Genomic DNA, 26090 nt, shown 5'->3' on the forward strand with positions numbered 1-26090 from the left:
AAATTGAGGTGCAGCTCCAGCTTGCACACCCTTTGCTTCCCGTGGCCAGCAGGATGCCTTGGGAGAACTGCAGAGGCTGCATTAGCACCGGCAGCGGGAGGCAGCTCCGTCCCCAGCCTCTGACCATTCACGGTCCACTTGCGGCCTGGTATAAAGGCACCAGGACGAAGTCAATCCTGACAAACCCTAGGAGGCCGCACATCTCATCTATAAGCAGGGCTTCCGGAAGCATTGATTAGAAAAGAAGTTCAGAGACCCAGACACACACACTTCTCAGGGGTCACCTACATCCACATAGGCTATGTGTGTATAGCTTCCTTTTTTTTTTTTTTTTTTTGAAGGAAATCATTTGAAAGAATAGATATTTGTTAGAAACCAGGTTTGATCTGTTTCTGATGCTTTTATGACATACTGTTTTCTTGGATTCTGTGTGACAGGGGAAATAAAGTCGATGCTGAGCAGTGATCTTCAATCATTAAATAATATTTCTGTTTTCCTGCATAATTTCCTCTTGTGTTCTTAAATAAGAATAAACCTGTTCTTGTCATACTGTTTGCACATCTGAAAATGACAACCTGTTTGCCAGTAGTAAACTCACAGCTTGGAAAATGTTAGGATCCCAAGTTTCCCCAAAAATGTGAGGTACTATCAACCAGGCTGGGAAAAAAAAAAATACAGAGGTTATCATTATATTTATATAAAAACATGCCACTTAGCAAAAGAAATGCTGATAAAGCAAAATTAGTGAAATAATTAGGATCAATTTATGTACATTCATCTACCTACTTTGCACTTGGATTGAAGTCCTAGATTGGATCTTTAAAGGAGGGAACATTCTAGAACCCACCATCCCCTCCTGTTACTGTCACAAGATTTTTTTCCTTCATTCTTTTAAAATCAGGGCCACATTTCAATTCCCTGCCCACTGCCATTTGATGATATTTTTGTTTCTCTTTAGGTATCATCGTATTTTCTTTTTCTTTACCACTGACATCGGTTTATTTCATATGAATGCGTAATATATTAAATACATATGCATTTAAAATATTGTTTTGATTTGTTTGCGAATTGTTTCTCTTAAAGGGTCTATCTGGGGAAATGAGTAATTTTTCATATCCTGTTCTTGCAGGAAGAATTTTAAATCGTTTCTCCAAAGACATTGGACACTTGGATGATTTACTGCCACTGACGGTTTTAGATTTCATCCAGGTAACGTTGAGAGTAACATCAGGATCTCAAATGGAAAACGGAAGTTCCTATTTTTTCAAGCCCTTTTCATGGGGGCTGGGGGTGGCACTCTCGGCCTGGCTGTGTGTAATGTTAACTTAATAAAAGGCCATGTTTGTAAAAGAAAGGTGCGGTTATAATTCAGAGGCTAAGTTGGCGTGAGTAATACCTTGTGTGTGGGAGTGGCTATACAGTCTTGTCGGGGTTAGTTTGAAGCAACTTCATGCTTGGTAAGTGGCTCTGTCTGCCTCTAGGTATCTGGCATGGATTGTGCTTTACTGTGAACACATTTCATAATATAGAAACAATCACCTCTCACGGAAAGATAGCCTAGATTAACTAAATTATGCATTGTATTACCACAAAGGCAAATACTTAGGCACTTTTTTTTTTTTTTGATAGAACCAGGTGTGGTTACTTACAAAGAAAAGATTAGTAATAATAAGGTGAAAATAATACTTTATTAACAAGGACAATAGAGAGCAGTTATTGCAGATACAAAGCCTTTAAAGGCAAGGATATCTAAGCCAATTTGAGTACAGGATCAAAGTCAACTCAGAAAATGTCTTTTTTGTTTTCACACGTTGATTGCTCTAAGTCTTAAGCTGTCTTTAAAAAGGAAAAACCAACAATCCTACAGAAATACCTTCTGTAAAGCGTTTCTTTTATTTGTGAACTTGAGGCTCTAAAGAATAATGCTGGGTCATCTCCTCTCTCATCTCCTTATTCAGTACTCTTGCTCATGTGGTTTGGTTTTACTTTATTTTTTCCTGTTGTTTAATTTTGTCTGCTTGTCAGTGGTTCAAGCTGGGGCACTTTTTTTTTTTTTCCCAAGTGTTTATTTTGGAAATGCATCTATTAAAAGCTATACATATTCCAAAATCTCAGCTGCTGTTGTGGCTAACACTTTATGAAATTTGAACCTCTTTGAGTTTTTCTAAGTGCCAACTTACAGTAGTTCTAATCATTAGGTGAATTTAAGGCCATTAAGTAGAAATACTACAGTTGGGGTCTGCAATTTTGGCTTGATCCTGTGGTCCCCCTACCCCTGCTTTTTTCTCAATGCTCAAATGCTTTAGATCTCCTCTGGAGCCACTGTTGTAAAAGGAATCAAAATTACTTAATTTGGAAAATTAGCTTTGTAAGAAAAGCCAGTCACAGGCTTGAAATGCTTATAGGAATTCCTGTTTGTCACACAGCAAGGCAGCAAAGGAGCATGTGACTGCAAACAGCATAGCCCGTGGGCGAAGGCATCCACTGTTTACTGAGGCGAAGTAAGCTGAGACTCACAGGTGGATTATTTTTACTGCAAACAAGGACCTCTGATTTTTTTTCTTCTTTTGCAAACATTTTTAAAATGTGCCCTCCTGGGTTTAGCTATATTATTTATCCCTCAGACGCCGTCACTAGAACAGTTGCCCGGTTTTCACAGAATGCAGATGATTGTCTGTACACGTTTTGACAGGGATTGTTAATTACTTCGAGAAGATTTTGTGAAAGGTTCTGTTTCTTTGCAACTGCAAGCTAGGCAGAGGTTGAGTTTCCGAAGCTGGCTGGCCCACTATGTGCTTAGCAGAGTGAGCGGTCATAATTAGAATCCCTCGTGTGCTTTGTCTCATATGGAGGCAGAGGAATGGATGCTACTTGATGTCAATGTAAAACATTTCTTAGCAGCATGAGGAGGGAAAATTCTAGTCTCGTTGTACTTCTATTTAACCATAGAGACAAGGGCATTTTTTATTATCCACTCACATAACCTTGGTAAACTTAACATTGTGGAATCCTACTGGCCCCAATTAGCTGATTTCTTGAATCTACAGCAGAGGTTAAATCCTAATGTTATTGTCTCCAAGAAAGGAGTTTTATCTAAAGGATAACTCAGTTATCAATTATGATAGAGATCTATTGTCACTTGTTTTGTTTGCAGGTGTCTTTAATAAGGCCTCCCATAATCCCTTCAGGAAGAAATATTTTCTCCTTTTAAAAATAGTATTAGCTAAATATAAAAGCTCTGGTCCCTGCCATTGTTGTTGATTCTTTGAGGGACATTTCCCAACATTCATTGTTTAAATGGTTGTCAGGAGGAATCAAGTGAAACGTGGTAAACAATGCCGTAACTGGTTCATCTTACTTTGTGTGCCGAGCCTTTCTGCTGGGGATTTGCATTCGATGAGTGGGCTTTTGACTGAGGTATCGCCAGGATCATTTTGAAGTATCTGGGCCTGTTGCTATATTAGGAAGTGAAAATTTTTTATTAAAGCCACACACCCAAAAAAATGCATTTAACCTGCCCTCAAATAAAGGCCAACAAAAATCTAAATGTAATTTGTTTTTTTTTTAAGTTGCCTAGGCCTCTGTAAGGATGAAAGCAGCCTAGTGGTGCTCTGGGACTCTTAATGGAATCATGTAAACTTAAAATAAACACTATTATGGTAAGCACATAGAATGAAAACTAATTTTCCAAATCAAATACATTATATTCAATTCATTTTCCCCAATCAACCAAATGTTTAAAACCTGTTAGTTATAACAGCAATCTTCTGGAAATTAATTAGAAGCCTATTAGCTCTGCTAGCTGAGCCGAATGAAGGGGGTTGCTCAGTACATTTCTAAGTAGTCTCCTGAATTAAAGCAAAGCAAGGTCAAAATGACAGTTAGCTTTGTTCACCTCATGGCTTTGCTTGAAGTCGTTGATCTTTTTGGGGGGAAGGAGGGGGGTGTTTTGTTTTGCAAAGGAAATTTTGTCTACTTTGACTCAGTTCTGTGATAAATTTTTAAAATTAATTTTTAGTACCAGTCGGGTGAGCCATACAGGGAGCATGATCTTATCTGTGTGAATAGTAGCCTTCTCCATTGCATGGGCATCTGAAATGGAGTTGACTTTTAGGCCTCTTGTCTACCGCATCAATTCTTCTACAGGGTTTATTTAGCCCCTTTCAAAATTCAGATAGTAGGAAATTTCCTGGATGACTTTGTGTTTAATGTCATTAGCAAAACGTGCTTCGAACGTCAGGGCCCTGGGTTTTGATGGCCCTCATCAGGTTCAGTGGGTGATAATCACAGTGACTAGCAGTTCCTCCTACGCCCAGAGAAACTCACAGAAAGTGGGCCCTCAGCAGCTGAGATTGACCGAAACAATTGAGTTTAAAAAAACTGGGAATTTCTTTGTCAAGATGTTACCCTTGGTGTTATCTAGCTGACTGATCGACAGGGGAACTACGTATCTTCAGTACCAACTACGGATGGTATCCTTGAGCCAGAAAGAACTTTGGCAGGATGTATAGTAACAAACAGAATGAAGATTAAAATCCACAGAAAAGTTAGGTATCTTCATGAAGAGGTAGTTGAAACTTTGCACTTACCAGAAGGTTCAGGCTAAGATTGCTGAGTTGTTATTCTTACTAAAGCTGAGATTTAAAATCAAATAGCTATAGAAATAAATAATGTAGTTGCATTTATCCATGTGACTTTTTTTTTTGAGATGGTCTCACTCTGTTACCCAGGCTGGAGTGCAATGGTATGATCTCAGCTCACTGCAACCTTCGCCCCCACACCAGGTTCAAACGATTCTCATGCCTCAGCCTCTGAGTAGCTGTGATTACAGATGACCACCACCACTCTAAGCTCATTTTGTATTTTTAGTAGAGACAGGGTTTTGCCATGTTGCTCAGGCTGGTCTCGAACTCCTAACCTCAGGTGATCCACCCACCTCGGCCTCCCAAAGTGATGGGATTACAGGCGTGAGCCACTGCACCCAGCCTCATGTGACCTTTTTAATCCAGAGCATTCATGTTTGATTACATTTTCTGTATGATGGTGATCGTTTTATTGGTTTTATAAGTAGGAGTCTGGAACTGTAGACCATTGGGTCCGAACTGAACTGTTTCCAATTGAGTTTGCCAAAGACTGGAGGGGTAGATCTGAGAGGAGAACCCTCTGCTTGTGGCTCGATGTCTAGAATGTAGGCTCTGTAGAAGCAAGTCTGAAACCATGCACAGATTTTATTACCCCCCTGATGAAATTGCTAAGCTAAGGAAATTCTGGTTTACATGTGACCAGATTTGCTGGCCAGATAGAGGCAATTAACCTAACTTTGATTTTTGGACTTCAATAAAATATTTGTATTTGCGAGTTTTCATTTGTTTTTATATAGTTAGCTGTTGGCATTCATTGCCAATGGGGAACAGTGACACCAGTAATTTAAAAGTGGGTGTCATTTGCTGTCCTGTAGTAAGGGAAGAAACCCAGAGGGGTAGTGGGTACTGTGTCACTTTGGAACTCAGATTGGCTCAGGTGTGCAACAGTAGTGAATAAAGAAGGGTGAGATTTTTGATGAGGCCTTTTGAAAGGTAAGCCAGAATTAAGGGAAGTTTTTGAATATATCATAAGATATAATTATATCACTGGAAATAAGTAACTTATAGAATACAAATGAACAGTCTGCAAGTTACCTCAGGGTTGCCATGGGCTAATCAGATAATTTAGCCAAGGCTGGCAGTGCATATCTGGCTTATAAAGGGTTGTTCAAACATGTTTTTCTTGTTTGCTTTTTCAAAAATTGTAACAGCTTTGAACATCTACAATATTTCTAAAGTCAAGTCATTTCTGAACATAGAATGGCTCTTCACAGGTTAAAACTGAATATCTTGTTTTCATAAAGAATTGAAATACAAATAGCATAAAGATCTTCATCTAGAACTCATATTCTTTGAATAGGAATTTGGCATTCAAACAGAATATGTTTGCATAAATCAACAAACAAAAACAGAGGTGATAGTCAACATTCACATTTTTTTTTTTTTTTTTTTTTTTTGAGACTGAGTCTGGCTCTGGTGCCTAGGCTGGAGTGCAGTGGCCGGATCTCGGCCGGGTTCCCGCCATTCTCCTGCCTCAGCCTCCAGAGTAGCTGGGACCACAGGCGCCCGCCACCACGCCCGGCTAGTTTTTTGTATTTTTTTTAGTAGAGACGGGGTTTCACCGTGTTAGCCAGGATGGTCTCGATCTCCTGACCTTGTGATCCGCCCGTCTCAGCCTCCCAAAGTGCTGGGATTACAGGCTTGAGCCACCGCGCCCGGCTAACATTCACATTTTAAAGTGCTTGATTACTTCCTTTTTTTTCCGTTTTTTTTTTTTTTTTTCTTTTTTTTTCTTTTGAGACAGGGTCTTGCTCTGTCGCCCAGGCTGGAGTGCAGTGGCGCAATCTCAGCTTGCTGCAGCCTCCACCTCCCGGGTTTAAGCAATTCCCATGCCTCAGCTTCCCGAGTAGCTGGGACTACAGGTGTGTACTGCCATGGCCAGCTAAGTTTTGTATTTTTAGTAGAGACGGGGTTTCACCATTTTGCCCAGGCTGGTCTCTAACTTCTGACCTCAAGTGATCCTCCTGCCTCAGCCTCCCAAAGTGCTGGGATTACAGGTGTGAGCCACCACGCCCAGCCAGAAGTGCTTGATTACTTCCTAATATCAGCACCAATGCCAGTATCATGAATCTCTTCTTCCATTTTCTTAAAATAATAATTGGATTAATAGATACCCTATCTGTAATAATTGTATTAGTAATATCTTACTAGCATTTTAATTAGAAATTTAATATTAATGATTTGGAATCAGTAGTTTTCAACAATTTTAATAGTACAAATTTATTTATAGTATTTAATGGGCAGATATGGTGTTTTGTGACTATATTTACAACTAGATGTATTTGGGAATATCTCAGAGTTTCTCCCAAAAGGAAAACATTTCTATTACAAATATGTGACTTGTGAAAAGAATTTGTAATTCTATTCAATATATCTTTTTTTTTTTTTTTTTTTTTTTTTTTTTTTTTTTGAGACAGTCTTGCTCTATCACCCAGGCTGGAGTGCAGTGGTGCAATCTTGACTCACTGTAACCTCCGCCTCCTGGGTTCAAGCAATTCTCTTGCCTCAGCCTCCCGAGTAGCTGAGATGACAGGCATCCACCACCACGCCTAGCTAATTTTTGTATTTTTGGTAGAGATAGGGTTTCACCATGTTGGCCAGGCTGGTCTCGAACTCCTAACCTCAAGTGATCTGCCTGTCTCGGCCTCCAAAAGTGCTGGGATTACAGGTGTGAGCCACTGCGTCTGACCAATATGTCTCATTCTTATTACATGTCTTCCTTTTTATTTTCTTCCCACCAGCTTTTTATTGAGCTCCTCCTGTATGCTGAGTATGCAGAGGTGGAAAAGATAGCGCCTTTATCTTCATCCACCTGAGAAGTATTTATTGAGTGTCTCGGTGTACTAGGCCCCATGCTGGGCTTGGAGATAGGGGACTAAGTGAAATTGAATTCCCTTCTTCTCTGAGTTTACTCTATTGGGAGGGACAGATAGAAAGCAGTTACCATGCCATGTGATAAGACTTACAATAGAAGGGATGCTGTAGGAGAGAATGGTTAAGGTCTCAGCACAAGACAAATTTCCAATTCTAGCTCTTTCACTTTAAGTTCAATTATGGCTTCCTCCAAGACTGGCCATGCAATACCTAATGCTACAGTGGGGCCTCGAACCCTCTTCTCACAGTGCAGCCATATGTTAGAATAAATATCTGAATAGACTTGTTTTGCTTTGCCTCCCTTTGATTTGTGGCTGCAAAGGACATACAGAGAGCAAAATTCAAATTTTCTGATCCTTAAATCTAATCTCTCTTTAAATTTTGGAGAGAAACTATGTGCATGCTAGACTGTTGGCACCCGTGTGTGTGTGTGTATGTTTGCACACCTGTGGCTCACCCTCAAATGTACCCTCCTAATTCTTCATCCTTTAAGGACCAGAGAAAGTCTCTCTTTCCCATTAGTGATGCTTTTCTTTACCACTGCATTCTGTAACAAAATAATCTCTAGGTCCTATGAAAAAGAAGAGATCATATAACACCAGGCTGAGCACTGCTCTGAGCATATTTCACTTGCCCCATCTCATTTAAACCTCACTCATAGTCAGTGAACCAATCAGTATTTCTTGGACACCTCCTGTATGCCAAGTACTTTTCCACGATCTAGAGCATGGAGCAGTGAACCAGATATCAGCTTCCAGGAATTGGCATTCTAGTGCAGGAGGTCGATAGTAAACAGACCAATAAACATAAATAATCTAAGTTAGTATAGTTCTAGTGTGTTCAGCAAAGTAAAGTGTTTGCTAATGACTGGACCAGCATGGTCAAGGAGGAGGTGACGTTGAGTTTGAAAAATAAGGAAACAGCTATGCAAAGAAGATACAGGTGCAGGTTGAGGGAGGGGCACATTGTATGGAGGAGGAACAGGTTCCAGGTCTCCAGAAGGGAACAAAGTGGCATTTCCACAGGAAGAGAGATGCCAAGCATGAGCAGGGTACCTGTAGTCCCAGTTACTTGGGAGGCTGAGGCAGGAGAATCACTTGAACTCGGGTTGCAGTGAGCCAAAATCGCACCACTGCACTGCAGCCTAGGCAACACATTGTCTCAAAAAAAATAGAAAATAGGTTTAACGGGCTCACAGTTCCACATGGCTGGGGAGGCCTCACATAGTGGAAGGCAAAGGAGGAGCAAAGGCATGTCTTAAACGGTGGCAGGCAAGAGAACATGTTCAAGGGAACTGCTCTTTATAAAACCATCAGATCTCATGAGACTTATTCACTGTCATGAGAATACCATGGGAAAAACCCAACCCCATGATTCAGTTACCTCCCACTGGGTCCCTCCCACAACATATAGGGATTATGGGAACCACAGTTCAAGATGAGATTTGGGTGGGGACACAGCCAAACCATATCTATCACTAGGTCTCTAATAATAGATTGTTTTGTCATCTAGTGCTCACCCATCTCCCTCTAGAAAGTTATATGATGCCATTTAATATGAGCCTATGATATTTTAGATATAAACCTTTCAGAAATTGTGGTACTAGCCTTTTTTTCTTATGCCCTGTGTTTTTAGAATTAAAGGTAGACAAACTTAGTTTCCTTTCCCCAAAATTCTTTTAGACATTTTGAGTGGTCTGTTAGATTCCCAACCGTGGAGACTACTCATTTAAAGAACTTTCTTCCTGGTTTTGTGATAAACCTGGTCTCAAACCCAGGTACCAGAGAAATTGTGACTGTTTTTTAGATATGAGCATCGGGAAGCTCAGGAGAGAGAGGACACTAGATTCTCTTTTCTTTCTTTCTTTTTTTTGAGACAGGGTCTCGCTCTGTCGCCCAGGCTGGAGTGCAGGGGTGTGATCTCTGCTCGCTGCAACCTTCGCCTCCCAGGTTCAAGCAATTCTCCCATCTCAGCCTCCTCCGCAGTAGCTGGGACAACAGGTGTGTGCTACCACGCCTGGCTAATTTTATTTTTTGTAGGTATTTGGTAGATACGGGGTTTCACCATGTTGGCCAGGCTGGTCTCGAACTCCTGACCTCAGGTGATCCACCCACCTCAGCCTCCCAAGGTGCTGGGATTACAGGATTGAGTCACCACGCCCAGCCTATGTCTTCACCTACAGTATTTTGATGCACCTTTGTTCACGTTGTGACATATATAGCTCTGTGGTAATACTGTGTAAACAAGGAAGAAGAATTAACTGTGGCAAAAGCAAATGTACATTTCTCCAGTTAGTGTTAAAAAATAACTTTGCATTAAAACGTTGTAACAACTGGTGATTCTACATTGTACTAATATTATTCATTGGAAGTGCATTCTTTATAGAAAGTTACATAAGTATACTAAAGAGTTAAATACTATAAATATATATACTACACAGCATAAATATTTTATTTTTGTGAAATAAAAACACCTTGTGGTTTAATTAAATGGAATGTTTCTACCGCAATTTATACTTTGAATACTTTAGTTTTTTGTTTGTTTGTTTGTTTTTGGAGAGGAGTTTCACTCCTTGTTGCTCAGGCTGGAGTGCAATGGTGCCATCTCGGCTCACTGCAGCTTCTGTCCCCTGTTACAAGGCCGAGGCGGGTGGATCACTTGAGGTCAGGAGTTTGAGACCAGCCTGGCCAACATGTGGAAACCCCATCTCTACTAAAAATACAAAAATTAGCTGGACATGGTGGCAGGCACCTGTAATCCCAGCTACGTGGGGGGCTGAGGCAGGGAGAATTGCTTGAATCCAGGAGACAGTGGTTGCAGTGAACCGAGATTGTGCCATTGCACTCCACACAGAGCGAGACTCCATCTAAAAAAAAAAAGTGACTAGATATCACTTATAAGTAAGTAAAGAACTTCAAAGTATAATGTAGGGGCCAGGTGTGGTGGCCCATGCCTGTAATCCCAGAACTTTGGGAGGTTGAAACGAGAGAATTGGTCAAGGTCAGGAGTTCAAAACCAGCCTGGGCAACATAGTGAGACCCCCTTCTCTATAAAAATAATAAAAGACTTTGCCAGAGATGGTGTCTCATGGCTGTAGTCCTAGCAACTTGGGAGGCCGACCTGGGAAGAACTCTTGAACCCAGGAGTTTGAGACCAGCCTGAGCATTATGGTGAGACCCCGTCTCTACAAAAAATAAAACAATTAGCTAGGTGTAGTGGTGTGTGCCTGTAGCCCCAGATACTCTGGAGGCTGAGTCAGGAAGATCCCTTGAGCCCAGAAGTTCGAGGTTGCAGTGAGCCACAATTGTGCCACTGCACTCCAGCCTGAGCAACAGAGCCAGACCCAGACTCAAAAGAATGAAAAAATAGTAATAAAAATTTTCAAGTGTAGTGTAGGATGGAATGGAAGAGCCTTGGAATCATCCTTCTTAAGTTTGACTCCCAGCTCCACCACTTACTTTCTCTTTCCTCACAAAGCCACATGCTACATCTCTGTAAAATGGAGAAAATTCTACCTATTCCATGAGGGTTATTGTGAGGTCACAATATTGACCTCACAATATTGAAATGAAGTCATTTCAATAACATTCTTAGCATAACATCTAAGCTCTCTAAATAAAAGGTAGTTACGTTTAAAATACCACGTATATTTTTAAGTAGCAGAAATAGCCTGACAATGACATTATGCTGCATTAAGGTAATTGTCAGGCAGTTACCAGATCCATCAGTATCAGGACATGAGTTTGTATTCCAGATATTAGGTTTATTATCCCTGAAGGCTTTAATGGCTGTTTTCTCTTTTGGAATCACAGTATCAAAATCAGTTGTTTTCAGAATAAACCAGTGAGCACTAAATCTCTCATAATAATGTAATTTCCATAATATTCCTGAAACTTCCTTGGCCCTTGATAACATTGAGTATGGAGTCTTGAGTTATCTAGACTTCTGCTAGCTAAAATCTTTGCCTCTAGGAAGTCTTCCTACTACAAAAAACAAATGAAAAATGAAGGTAGGATGCAGAGATTGGATTCAGGCATTTTAATTTTTTTCTGTTTAAATTTGGGAGTGCTCTGAGTATGCACACAGCTGCCCTCAGCAAACTACTGTAATTTATTGAGGTACACTGAATTGCAAAACCTTTCTTCCCTACACACCCCTCATCTAAAAAAAAAAAAAAATCAGCAGCTTGACTGAGCTTAAATAACTGACTTTTCATATCCTTTCATGCAACACAAAGGACTAATCCTGGGGCTACTTGAGCCACCAATGCAGGCAGCAGTGGAGACCACCACTGAATGTGCCAGTCCCTCCTCCCACAAACAAAACACGTTGACTGCAGCTTTATGGAGTGAAATGCCCAAGAAAAAGAAAATGTGAAGGAGGTGTCCTCAGTCATTTCTTCCCTCGGGGGGTAGGATGGCAGGATGAGGGGAGGGAGAAAAAGCTGCTGCATCTGGATGTGAAGAACAAAGCCATCCTAAGACTTGAGTATAATAGGTTGGGTCACTCGCTTTTATAGAAGCAAAAGAGTGGAACTGCCTTGACTTGTCTCAGTGCCACTGACCCTTGCATTTCATTGTGTAGAGATGTCAGGGAAAGTGTGTAGAAAGCACACTGAACAATGACTTTGTCATTTTGAGATTTCTGAGGTTTGTTCACCCCTTCCCCCAACTCCTACCCTCAAATCCCCATTGGACAAAAGAGATCGTTAGTTAGGTCACCTTGCCCTCATTTGAAAGATCTCTGTTTTACTGACTCTTTTAAAAGTAAACTCATCCATTTTAACTGAATCACAGCGTTTTCATGCTTTCAAAGTCAACAAAAGAGTTTCAGTCAGTGCATTTATAAGGATGGACTAGTCTGTGAAAATGCCAGCCCTAGAGATAATGATTCATGCCAACTGCCACATTAAAGTGGATTTCCTTGTTAATAGACAGGGCAGTTGATGACATGAGTTACTGGAAATATTTGCCAACCCTTGAACCCTGGATTTCGGAGATCAGGATGATAGGATCCACACAGGCCTACTCTAGCAATTCCTTTACCTTTTCTTTTTTGATGAAAGATGCAATGGTTGGGTTTTTTCCAGTGTGATAGTACATGTAGAAAGCAGTACTGTCACCATTAGCGTGCTGACAGTTAATCACTGGGGACCCTCCCAGGCTTTCAGGCTGGCAACCAGTGTTCCAGTTTTTCCTAGCATGTGTGCTCCAATGATAATGTGTTTGTAGTTTAACAAGAAGCTAATTAAGACCTAAAGAAAAAAATTAAGAATCTCAGTTTTACCAAGTCTGGTGGTATTCAGCAGAGCGTAGAACTTTCCATTCTGGCATATTGGATGATGTCCATTGCAAAACAATAGTGGCCATTCGTGGTGCTTTCTCTTCTTGTCATCTCGCCTCCTTAGTAATGATAAAATGGACACTTATTACCCGGGAGAGGAAAATGGCTAAATGTTTACTTAATTGAGGACCTTTAAATTCTCTCTATGCTATTCGTGATTGATTGCATTCATTTTGTCTGTATGCCTACTGAGTTTTCTTGATAAGAGGAACAAAAAAAGGTTTGGACTGGAGAACTTGCCTCAGTTTTATTAAAATCTTGCAGTCACTGTTTTATATATGGATCTATCACTTCCATCTGATGTGGGGCATGGGTAAGTGTAATCTCTTCTACTTGTGAGTTTCGTGACTCACTTGTTTTCTTTCAGCCCTTTCCCTGGGTTCATTGACTTAGTGTTCTCTGTCATTTGCTTTGAGTCATGAAGCTGATAGTGCCGCTTGAGCATCTCAGCAAAGGGCCAGCCCACTATGGGACATGTGTCAAACATGGATCAGGAGCCATTTTTGTTCCAGGGCACACAGACTAGTTACCATTAGTTCTCACATTTGCCCTCTTCCCCACCCTCAGTGCACCTGAGGAGATCATCTCTTAGCGTTATGGTTGTGTATTGATACACTGCCCAACCTCTGCCTGAACATGGCCAAAAGGATGGGAGTGGAATTCTAGTGTCATATTGTTTTTTACCCTATCAATATTTTTCTTGAGGTATAGTTTATATACAATAAAATAAACAGTTTTTTTAGGTTGAATTTTACTAATGGTGTACATTCCGGTCTCCATCCTCTAAAACAAGCTGTAGAGCATTTCCATCTCCTCAGGAAGTCTCCTTTGCCCCTCTGTAGTCAATTTTCACCTCTTCCAGATTTCTGTCAACATCAATTCGTTTTCCTGTTCTTGAACTACATATAAATGGAACCAATAATTTTTCTGTGACTGGATTCTTTTGTTCACCACGTTTTTGAGTTCTATGTATGTTTCAGTGGTTCATTTCTTTGTTTTCTTTTTTTTCTGAGTGATATTTCATTGTATGATGACATCAACATTTATTTATCTACTCTTTGATTAATGGGTATTTGAGTTGTTGCCAGTTTTTAGCAATGAATGTTCTTATAGAAGTGTTTATGGGTACGCTATGTATGTTTTCATTCATCTTGGATAAAATTCATAGGAGTGGAATTGCTGGGTTTATAAAGTTCACTTTAAAAACCAAAAATCAAACTATGACAAGGATTTTTGTAATGGTTCTACTATTTTACACACGCAGCAGCAATATGTGAGCATTCTAGTTGCTCCACGTCCTTGCCAACATTTAGTATGATCAGTCTTTTTGTTTTTATTCTTTTTAGTAGGGTATAGATGAACCATTTGCATTGCCTTGATGATTAATATTGAGCTTTTTTCATACAGGCTAATTGACCATTCATGTGTCTTATTTTCTGAAATACTGGTTCAGATCTCCTGCCAACTTTTTAAAACATTATTTTTAAAAATCTTGTTGTTTTTTTAGGAGTTTTTAATATACATAAGTGTATTTATATATGTTTAATACTAGGCATTTGTGAATATTTCCTGTTTTGCTAAGTGCGATTTTTAATACATTTGCTTATTTTGTCTTCACTGGAGAACTTTTTGCATGAAACTGTTCATAATCTCACATTTGTCCATTTAATGTCTTTATAATCTATAGTGAAATTTCTTCTTTTATTCCTGACACTGATAATTTGTTTCTGTCAATCATTTTAGCTTGGAGTTTATCAATTTTGATTTTTTTTCAGTGAATTCATGTTTGATTTTGTAATTTTCTCTGTAGTTGGTAGATTTTCTATTTCATTAATTTCTTGTATTTTTTTAAGTTACACTGATTTAATGTATCTTTTTCTCTAGCTTTTTAAGATTGAACATTAATCTGTTGGTTTTCATTTGTTTCATAATATATGCATTTAAAATTATACTTTCTCTTGATTTTGATATGTTGTGTTTTCTTTATCTTCAGTTCAGAGTATTTATGAGTTGGCTCTTTTTTTTTTTTTTCTTTTTTTTTCTTTTTTGAGACAGTATCTCACTCTGTTGCCCAGGCTGGAGTGCAGTGGTGCAATCTCGGCTCACTGCCACCTCCACCTCCCGGATTCAAGCATTTCTTGTGCCTCAGCCTCCCGAGTAGCTGGGATTACAGGTGCACGTCACCACGCCCAACTAGTTTGTGTATTTTTAGTAGAGATGGGGTTTCACCATTTTGCCCAGGCTGGTCTTGAACTCCTGGCCTCAAGTGAGCCTCCCACCTCAGCCTCTAAAAGTGCTGGGATTACAGACGCAAGACACTGTACCCGGCTCATGAGTTGACTTTCTGATGTAATATTTTAGTAATGAGTTATTATGGAGTATATAACTTCATTTCTAAAGATTTAGGGATTAAAAAAAAAACCTTACTGTTACTGATTTCTAATTAACTTGGTTGTAAGTCGATAACATGTTCTGTAATATTTCTAACATTTGAAATGTATTGAGACTTCTTTGATGGCCCAACATTTACTTTACTTTGGTAAAGGTCCCCTGTGTACTTGAAAAAAAAAAAAAGAATGTATATTCTGTAGCTGTGGAGTATAGAGTTCTAAAAATGACAGGTCAAGTTGGCTTATAATATCTGAATCTTCAGTATCTTTACTGAATTTTTGTCCACTGTTCTATCATTTACTAAGAAGAGGGTGTTTTTGTATGGTCTCTCTCTCTCTGTGTATTTACAGTCTTTGTTGTAAGCAGCATCTAATTGGGTCTGGCTTTTTAAATGCTCAGCTGACATTCTTTGTCATTTTATGTGGAGTTTTATTCGTGTACATTTAATGTAATTATAGATATGGTTGGTTTTAAGTCTATCATCTTGATATTTGTCTTCTATTAGTTTCATATGTTCTTTTCCTTCTTTTGAGTGAACAGAATATATTTTCTTATCTCATTTTATCTTTTCTATCACATTTTTAGCTCTACCTCTTTATGTTATTGTTTTTAGTGGTTGTTCTAGAGTTTACCTATGCATTTAAGTTTATTGCAATCTATTTTCAAATAATTTCCTACCAAATTTGCAAACAATAGAATAATCTTACTATTATATAATTTATTTCTCCTATTCTTTGGGCTTATGTTGTCATATTGTTTACTTCTGCATATGCTATAAACTTCATGATATACTGTGTCCGTTTTGCTTTAAATAACCAATGGTCTTTTAAAGAAATTTATACATATGTATGCATGTATGTACATACATATTATAGAAAATTGTGTTTTATATTTATTCACATATTTGTCCTTTCCAGTGCTCTTTATTTCTTTCTGAAGTCTGGGCTTCCATCTGGTATCATTTTCCTTAAGCCTGAAGAACTTCTTTTCAGGATGGTCTGCTGGAAACCTTCTCCTAGCTTTTGCCCATCTGAACATGTCTTTATTTCAACTTCATTTTTAATGATCTTTTCAACAGATGGAAGATTCTAGATTGACTTTTTTTTTTTTTTTGCCTTTTCTTGGCATTGTACATATATCACGTCGTTGTCTTTTCCCTTCATTGTTTCTGATGAGCAACCATCATTATTATATAAGCTTGTTGCACTATACACTATGTCTCTTTTCATGGCTGCTTTTTAAAACAATTTCCTCTTTGTCTTTGAGTTTTAGCTGTTGGACTAGATGTGTCTAGTATCCTTCTTGGGGTTAATGAGCTTCTTCAATATATGGGTTGGTATTTTTATTTAATTTTGGAAATTTATGAGTCTTTATGTTTTGATACACTTGTCTTTTCTTTCTCTTTTAACTCCTTAACTTCTGGGACTGAAAATGATAGTATGTTAGACTGTTTGGTGTAGCTCCAAGATCTGGGGTGTTGCATTCCGGTCTTTTAGTCTTTTTTATTTTTGTCTTTCATTTGGATAATTTGTATTGCTCTGTCTTTAGGGTCATTGATTCTTTCTCTTATCCCAGTCTGCTGCCAGCCCATTGAATGTTTTTTTTTTCATTCATAGAGATGGGATCTCGCTATGTTGTCCCAGCTGGTCTCAAACTCCTAGTCTCAAGCAATCCTCCTCCCTCCTCAAGCAAACCTCAGTGCTGGGATTATAGGCATGAGCCACTGTACCTGGCCAAATGTGGTTTTTTTGATATTCAATTTTTTGTTTATAGAATTTCCATTTGGTTTGCTCTTATAGTTTTCATCTTTTTTATGTTTATTGACCAGTTGAATATCATTTGGATAAGCACCTATTTAAGTGTCTTAACAATTGTTCTATTGAGTACTCTGGGTTTTTGTTTTGTTTTTCTTACTTATTTGTAGAATTGTTTATATATTCTGAATTGAAGATACCTTCTTCTGTACTAGTGCTTATCTTTTCAGTCCTGTAATATTGTGTTTTCATAAACATACTTATCAATCTTTTCCTTTATGGTTATTGATTTTTGTGTTCTGTTTAAAAAAATCTGTATCTATTTCAGTGTCTTATTTATTTATTTATTAGTTTTCCATACGTTACTGGGGTACAGGTGGTATTTGGTTACATGACTAAACTGTTGAGTGGTGATTTGTGAGATTTTGATGCACCCATCACCCGAGCAATATACACTGCACCATATTTGTAGTCTTTTATCCCTCGCCCTCTTCCCACTCTTCTCCCTAAACCCCCAAAGTCCATTGTATTATTCTTATGACTTTGCATCCTCATAGCTTAGCTCCCACATATCAATGAGAACATACAATGTTTGGTTTTCCATTCCTGAGTTACTTCACTTAGAATTATAGTCTCCAGTCTCATCCAGGTCACTGCAAATGCTGTCAATTCATTCCTTTTTATGGTTGAGGAGTATTCCATCATATATGTATACACATACACACACACACACACACACACACACACACATATATATCTCTCACAGTTTCTGTGTCCACTCATTGATTGATCGGCATTTGGGTTGGTTCCACGATTTTGCAATTGTGAATTGTGCTGCTATAAACATGCATGTGTAGGTCTTTTTCAAATAATGACTTCTTTTCCTCTAGGTAGATACCCAGTAGTGGGATTGCTGGATCAAATGGTAGTTCTACTTTTAGTTCTTTTTTTTTTTTTTTTTTTTTTTTTTTTTGAGACGGTGTCTCCCTTTGTCATCCAGGATGGAGTGCAGTGGCGCGATCTCGGCTCACTGCAAGCTCTGCCTCCCGGGTTCATGCCATTCTCCTGCCCCAGCCTCCCGAGTAGCTGGGACTACAGGCGCCCGCCACCACACCCGGCTTATTTTTTGTATTTTTTTTTTTTTTTTTTTTGAGACGGAGTCTCGCTCTGCCGCCCAGGCTGGAGTGCAGTGGCCGGATCTCAGCTCACTGCAAGCTCCGTCTCCCGGGTTCACACCATTCTCCTGCCTCAGCCTCCCGAGTAGTTGGGACTACAGGCGCCCGCCACCGTGCCCGGCTAGTTTTTTGTATTTTTTAGTAGAGACGGGGTTTCACCGTGTTAGCCAGGATGGTCTCGATCTCCTGACCTCGTGATCCGCCCGTCTCGGCCTCCCAAAGTGCTGGGATTACAGGCTTGAGCCACCGCGCCCGGCCTATTTTTTGTATTTTTAGTAGAGACGGGGTTTCACCGTGTTAGCCAGGATGGTCTTGATCTCCTGACCTCGTGATCCGCCCGCCTTGGCCTCCCAAAGTGCTGGGATTACAGGCATGAGCCACCGCACCCAGCCTACTTTTAGTTCTTTGAGGAATTTCCACAGTTTCCTTAGCGGCTGTACTAGTTTACATTCCCACCAGCAGTGTAGAAGTGTTCCCTGATCACTGCATCTATGCCAGCATCTACTGTTTTTTGATTATGGCCATTCTTGCAGAAGTAAGGTGGTATCACATTATGGTTTTGATTTGCATTTCCCTAATCATTAGTGATAGTGAGCATTTTTTTAATATATTTGTTGGCCATTTGTATATCTTCTTTTGAGAATTTTCTATTCATGTCCGTAGTCCACTTTCTGATGGAATTGTTTGTTTTTTTCTTCCTGATTTGTTCAAATTCATTGTAGACTCTGGATATTACTCCTTTGTCAGATGTATATAGATTATGAAGGTTTTCTCCCATTCTGTGTGTTGTCTCTTTACTCTGCTGAATGTGCCTTTTGTGGTGCAAAAGCTCTTAATTAAGTCCCAACTATTTATCTTTGTTTTTATTGCATTTGCTTTTGGGTTCTTAGTCATGAAATCCTTGCCTAAACCAATGTCTGGAAAGGTTTTTCCAATGTTATCTTCTAGAATTTTTATAGTTTCCAGGTCTTAGATTTAAGTCTCTAATCCATCTTGGGTTGATTTTTGTAGAAAGTGAGAGATAAGGATCCAGTTTCATTCTTCTACATGTGGCTAGCCAGTTATCCCGGCACCATTTGTTGAAAAGGGTATCCTTTCCCCACTTCATGATTTTGTTTGCTTTGCCAAAGATCAGTTGGTGGTAAGTATTTGGGTTCTCTATTCTGTTCCATTGGTCTATGTGCCTATTTTTATACCAGAACCATGCTGTTTTGGTGACTATGGCTTTATAGTACAGTTTGAAAGCAGGTAGTGTGATGCCTCCAGATTTGTTCTGTTTGCTTAGACTTGCTTTGGCTATGCGGTGTCTTTTTTGGTTCCATATGAATTTTAGAATTTCTTTTTTTTAATTCTGTGCAGAATGATGGTGGTATTTTGATGGGGATTGCATTGAATATGCAGATTGCTTTTGGCAGTATGGTCGTTTTCACAATATTAATTCTATCCATCCATGAGCATGAGATGTATTTCCATTTATTTGTGTTGTCTGTGTCTATTTCTTCCAGCAGTGTTTTGTAGTTTTCCTTGTAGAGGTCTTTTGATTCCTTGGTTAGGTATATTCCTAAGTATTTTATTTTATTTTATTTTTTGCAGCTATTGTAAAAGTGGTTTAGTTCCTGATTTGAGTATCTACTTGGTTCCTGTTGGTGTATAGAAGAGCTACTGATTTGTGTACATTAATCTTGTATCTGGAAACTTTGCTGAATTCTTTTATCAGTTCTAGAAGCTGTCTGGAGGAGTCTTTAGGGTTTCCAAGGTAAACGACAGTTTGACTTCCTCTTTACCAATTTGGATGCCCTTTATTTCTTTCTCTTGTCTGAGTGATCTGGCCAGGACTTCCAGTACTATGTTGAAGAGGAGTGGTAACAGTGGGCATCCTTGTCTTGTTCCAGTTTTCAGAGGAAATGCTTTAAACTTTCCCCCATTCAGTGTTATGTTGGCTGTGGGTTTGTCATAGATGGCTTTTATTACAGTGAAGCATGTCCCTTGTGTGGCGATTTTGCTGAGAGTTTTAAAGGGATGCTGGATTTTGTTAAATGCTTTTTCTGCATCTATTGAGATTGTCATGTGATTTTTGGTTTTAATTCTGTTTACGTAGTGTATCACATTTATTGACTTGCATATGTTAAACCATCCCTGCATCCCTGGTATGAAACCCACTTGATCATGGTGGGTTATCTTTTTGATATGTTGTTGGATTCGGTTAATGAGTATTTTTTAAGGATTTTAGCATCTATGTTCATCAAGGATATCGGTCTGCAGTGTTCTCTTTTGGTTATGTCCTTTCCTTGTTTTGGTATTATGGTGATGCTGGCTTCATAGAATGAATTAGGGAGAGTTCCTTCTTCCTCTGTCTTGTGGAATAGTGTCCAAAGAACTGGTACAAATTCTTCTTTGAATGTCTGGTAGAATTCTGCTGTAAATCTGTCCGGTCTTGGACTTTTTTTTTTGTTGGTAATTTTTAAATTACCATTTCAGTCTTGCAGCTTGTTATTGGTCTGTTCAGGATATCTAATTCTTCCTGATTTAACCTAGGAGGGTTGCATTTTTCCGGGAATGTATCCATCTCTTCTAGGTTTTCTAGTTTATGTGCATAAAGGTGTTCATAGTATCCTTGAATGATCTCTTGTATTTCAGTGGTGTCAGTTAATTTTTCTCTCTTCTTTTCTTGGTTAATCTTGCTAATGGTCTATCAATTTTATTTACCTTTTCAAAAAACCAGCTTTTTGTTTTATTTATCTTTTGTATTTTGTTGTTGTTGTTGTTGCATTTCATTTAGCTCTGCTCGGATCTTGGTTATTTTCTTTCTTCTCCTGGGTTTGCGTTTGGTTTGTTCCTGTTTCTCTGGTTCCTTGAAGTGTGACCTTAGAATGTCAGTTTGTGCTCTTTTGGTTTTTTCAATGCAGGTGTTTAAGGCTATGAACTTTCCTCTTAGCACTGCCTTTGCTGTATTCCAGAGGTTTTGATAGGTTGTGTCATTATGGTCATTCAGTTTGAAATCGTTTTAAATTTCCATCTTGATTTCATTTTTTACCCAATCCTCATTCAGGAGCAGGTTATTTAATTTCCGTGTATTTGCATGGTTTAGAAGATTCCTTTTGGAGTTGAATCATATGGTCTATCTTGGAGAAAGTTCCATGTGCTATGGAATAGAATGTGTGTTCTGCAGTTGTTGGATGAAATGTTCTGTTTATGTCTGTTAAGTCCATTTTTTTCCAAGGTATAGTTTAAATCCATTGTTTCTTTGTTGACTTTTTGTCTTGATGATCTGTCTAGTGCTATCAGTGAAGTATTGAAGTCCCCCACTATTATTGTGTTGCTGTCTATCTTATTTCTTAAATCTATTAGTAATTGTTTTATAAATTTGAGAGCTCTAGTGTTAGGTGCATATATGTTTAAGATTGTGATATTTTCCTTTTGGACAAGGCCTTTTACCATTAGATAATGTCCCTCTTCATCTCTTTGAATGGCTGTTGCTTTAAAGTTTGTTTTGTCTGATAGGAGAATAGCTACCCCGCTTGCGTTTGGTATCCATTTGCATGAAATCCTTTCTCTACCCCTTTACCTTAAGTTTCTGTGAGTCCTTCTGCGTTAGGTGAGTCTACTGAAGTCAGCAGATAGTTGGTTGGTGAGTTTTTATCCATTCTGCAGTTCTGTATCTTTTAAGTGGAGCATTTAGGCAATTTACATTCAATGTTAGTGTTGAGATGTGAGGTACTGTTGTATTCATCATGCTGTTTATTGCCTGTGTACTTTGTTTTTTTGTTTTGTTTTGTTTTTGCTTTTGCTTTTTAACTTGTATTTTTGTTTTATAGGTCCTGTGTGATTTATGCTCTAAAGAGGTTCTGTTTCAATGCATTTCCAGGATTTGTTTCAAGATTTAGAGCTCCTTTTAGCAGTTCTTGTAGTGGTGGCTTGGTAGTAGTGAATTCTCTTAGCATTTGTTTGTTTGAAAAAGACTGTATCTTTCTTTCATATATGAAGCTTACTTTCTCTGGATACAAAATTCTTGGTTGATAATTGTTTTGTTTGAGGAGGCTGAAGATAGGGCCCCAGTCCCTTCTAGCTTGTAAGGTTTCGGCTGAGAAATCTGCTGTTAATCTGATAGGTTTTCCTTTACATGTTACCTGGTGCTTCTGTCTCACAGCTCTTAAGATTCTTTCTTTGTTGGCCGGGCGCGGTGGCTCACGCCTGTAATCCCAGCACTTTGGGAGGCCGAGGCGGGCGGATCACAAGGTCAGGAGATCGAGACCATGGTGAAACCCCGTCTCTACTAAAAATAGAAAAAAATTAGCCGGGCGCAGTGGCGGGCGCCTGTAGTCCCAGCTACTCGGGAGGCTGAGGCAGGAGAATGGCGTGAACCCGGGAGGCGGAGCTTGCAGTGAGCCGAGATTGCGCCACTGCACTCCAGCCTGGGCGACAGAGCAAGACTCCGTCTCAAAAAAAAAAAAAAAAAAAAAAAAAAAAGATTCTTTCTTTGGTCTTACCTTTGGGTAACCTGATGACAATGCACCTAGGTGATTATTTTTTTTCAATGAATTTCCCAGGTGTTCTGTGTGCTTCTTGTATTTGGATGTCTAGGTCTCCAGCAAGGCTGGAGAAGTTTTCCTCAATTATTTGCCCAAATATGTTTTCCAAGCTTTTAGAATTCTCTTCTTCCTCAGGAACACTGGTTATTCTTAGGCTTGGTTGTTTAACATAATCCCAGACTTCTTGGAGGTTTTGTTCGTATTTTCTTATTCTTTTTTCATTGTATTTGTTGGATTGGGTTAATTAGAAGACCTTGTCTTTGAGTTCTTCCTTCTACTACTTGTTTCTTCTTCTTTCTTCTACTTATTCAATTCTATTGCTGAGACTTTCCAGAGCATTTTGCATTTCTATAAGTGTGTCCAGTGTCTCCAGAGTTTTTGATTTTTTTTTAAGCTGTCTATTTCTTTGACTATATCTCCCTTTACATCTTATATCATTTGTTGGATTTCCTTGCATTGTGCTTTGCCTTTCTCTGTTGCCTCCCTGATTAGCTTAATAACTAACCTCCTAAATTCTTTTTCAGGTAAATCAGGGATTTCTTCTCAGTTTGGATCCATTGCTGGTGAACTAGGGTGATTTTGGGGGCTGTTAAAGAGCCTTATTTTGTCACATTATCAGAGTGGGTTTTCTGCTTCCTTCTCATTTGGGTAGGCTCTGTCAGAGGGAAGGTCTTGGGCTGAAGGCTGTTGTTCAGATCCTTTTGTCCCACAGAGTGTTCCCTTGATATAGTATTCTCCCCTTTTTGGTGTGGATATGGCTTCCTGTGAGCCCAACTGTGGTGACTGTTGTCTCTCTTCTGGGTCTAGCCACCCAGTGAGTCTGCCTGGTTCCGGGTTGGCACTAGGGGTTGTCTGCACAGAGTCCTGTGATGTGAACTTCACAGAGACCTCTGTGGGTCTCTCAGCCGTGGATACCAGCACCTGTTCTGTTGGAGGTGGTAGGGGGGTGCAATGGACTCCATGACAGTTCTTAGCTTTGGTTTAATGCTCTATTTTTGTACTGGTTGGCCTCTTGTCAGAAGGTGGCACTTTCCAGAGAGCATCAGCTGTGGTAGTATGACAAGGAACCAGCAGTGCACAGGACCCTAGGACTCCCAGAATTATATGCCCTTTGTCTTCCACCACCAGGAGGCGTAGGGAAGGACCATCAGGTGTGGGGCAGGGCTAGGCATGTCTGAGCTCAGACTCTCCTTGGGTGGGACTTGCTGCAGAGTGTTTGGGGTGTCTCCCAGGTCCTGCAATAGCAGTCCACTTCCTTCAAACGGTCTGTGGCTCCTCTTGGGACTGCTGGTTTGTTCTTTTTTTTTTTTTTTTTTTTTTTTGAGACGGAGTCTCACGCTGTTGCCCAGGCTGGAGTGCAGTGGCGCCATCTCGGCTCACTGCAAGCTCCGCCTCCTGGGTTCACGCCATTCTCCTGCCTCAGCCTCCTGAGTAGCTAGGACTACAGGCGCCCGCCACCGCGCCCGGCTAATTTTTTGTATTTTTAGTAGAGACGGGGTTTCACTGTGGTCTCGATCTCTTGACCTTGTGATCCGCCCACCTCAGCCTCCCAAAGTGCTGGGATTACAGGCTTGAGCCACCGCGCCCGGCCGCTGGTTTGTTCTTGCAGTCAATCTGGAGCTAAAGTTCACAATGCGAGCCTCCGCACACCGCTCCGTCAGTCCGAGTCAGAGCTGCAATCTAGTCCTGCCTCTCGTCTGCCATGATCCCACCTTTTGGGACTGGCTTTTTCTTTTCTTTTCTTTTCTTTTCTTTTTTTCTTTTTGAGACAGAGTCTCACTGTCACCCAGGCTGGAGTGCAGTGGCATGACCTCAGCTCACTGCAGCCTTCCTCTCCCAGGTTCAAGCCCCGGTGTCTTCTTGCCACTATTTATATAATCATGTGGTTCTTCCTGTTTCATTAACCTGATAAATAGCATTCATTGATTAATTGTCAGGTCTTAAATCAGGCTTGCATTACTGGTGTACACACAGTTTATAAAGTATACTTATTTTTTTATGTTCTTAGATTGAATGTATTTAGTATGTTATTTAGTGTTTTTTTTTTTCTTTTTTTCTTTTTCACCCAAGCTGGAGTGCAGTGGCGTGATCTAGGCTTCTGGTTTCAAGTGATTCTCCTGCCTCAGCCTCCCAGGTAGCTGGGATTACAGGTGCCTGCCACCACGCTTGGATAATTTTTGTACTTTTAGTAGAGACAGGGTTTCGCCATGTTGGCCAGGCTGGTCTCAAACTCCTGACCCTGTGATCCGCCCTCTTCGGCCTCCCAAAGTGCTGGGATTACAGATATGAGCCACTGTGCCCGGCCTTAGTGTTCTTAAAACAGTTTTGTTTATAATTTTCCCTTCTTTGGTTTTTATATCAGGATAATGCTGGATTTCAGTTCTCTGGAAGAATTTGATAAAACTTGTGCAAAATCATCTTGTGACCCATCTTTGTTTTTTCTGTGGGAAATTTTTGTGTTGTGAATTCATATTCTTAAATTCAATAATAGAATTATTCAGATTTAGGTTTTTAATTATGTCAGTCTTTGCCCATCATTTTTCCAGAAATTTGCCTTTTACATCAAAATTTTTAATTTATTTATTGGAACAGTGTTTATTATATGTTCTTTTTAATGCCTATAGTACCTCTTCTGTTATTCCCTGTTAATTCATGATAATGATAATTTTCCTCTCTTTTTTTCTTAATTAGTCTTTTCGAAGTTTATTGATTTCATCAGTTTTTTTATATAATGAGGCTTTGGGTTTGTTGATTTTTCTCCTTCAAATTAATTTTCTATTTAACCATTTTCTCCTTCTTTCTAAGTTCCATTTTTCTCAGATTTTAATTTATTATGCTACTATTTTTCTATCTTTGTAAGGTATATTTTTAGATCCTTTACTTTTAGCCTCTCTTTAAAAAAAAAAAACAGTTTGAAGGAATAATTTTACTTGTAAACAGCATTAGTTGCAGTCCTGAAATTTTAATATTACTAGGTTTTCATTTTCTTTTATTTGAAAAGTTTCTAATTTTATTGTAATTTCTTTGAAACAGGTGTTATATAGAAGAATATTGCTGAATTCCTAACATTTCTAGTTACATTTCTAATTACATTGATTTCCTGTTAAACCCACTTATGTCAGAATATGTTCTGTATAATTTTTGTCTTGAAGTTTGCTGATACTTGCTTTATGGCATAATAAAGATGCACTTGAAAAGTGTATATTATGCAGTTATTGGCTATAGTATTGTAGCCTTTAGGTCATCATTAGGTCAAGTTTATTAACCATGTTTTCAAATTTTCTCTATCGATTTTTATGTGCTTGTTATATCAGTTATTAAGATAAGTGGGTTAAAACTTATATTTATTTCTACTTTTATATGCCTTTTTTTTTAAGGTGT

General features: G+C 39.2%; 1 protein-coding gene across 6 annotated transcripts in view; it reads left to right on the forward strand.

Moving 5' to 3' along the window:
* The window catches only part of LOC105477329 (ATP binding cassette subfamily C member 4 (PEL blood group)), a 291482-nt gene that overhangs the window by 193726 nt on the left and 71666 nt on the right, over positions 1-26090 (forward strand). For all 6 annotated transcript variants that reach the window (XM_011733804.3, XM_011733811.3, XM_011733832.3 and 3 more), the window contains one exon: positions 1130-1209. In XM_011733804.3, the coding sequence (XP_011732106.2) occupies positions 1130-1209 (80 nt within the window). The remainder of the gene's footprint in view (positions 1-1129; positions 1210-26090) is intronic.

This window comes from Macaca nemestrina, chromosome 16, assembly GCF_043159975.1.
Source record: "Macaca nemestrina isolate mMacNem1 chromosome 16, mMacNem.hap1, whole genome shotgun sequence".
In the NCBI taxonomy this organism is placed as follows: Eukaryota; Metazoa; Chordata; class Mammalia; order Primates; family Cercopithecidae; genus Macaca; species Macaca nemestrina.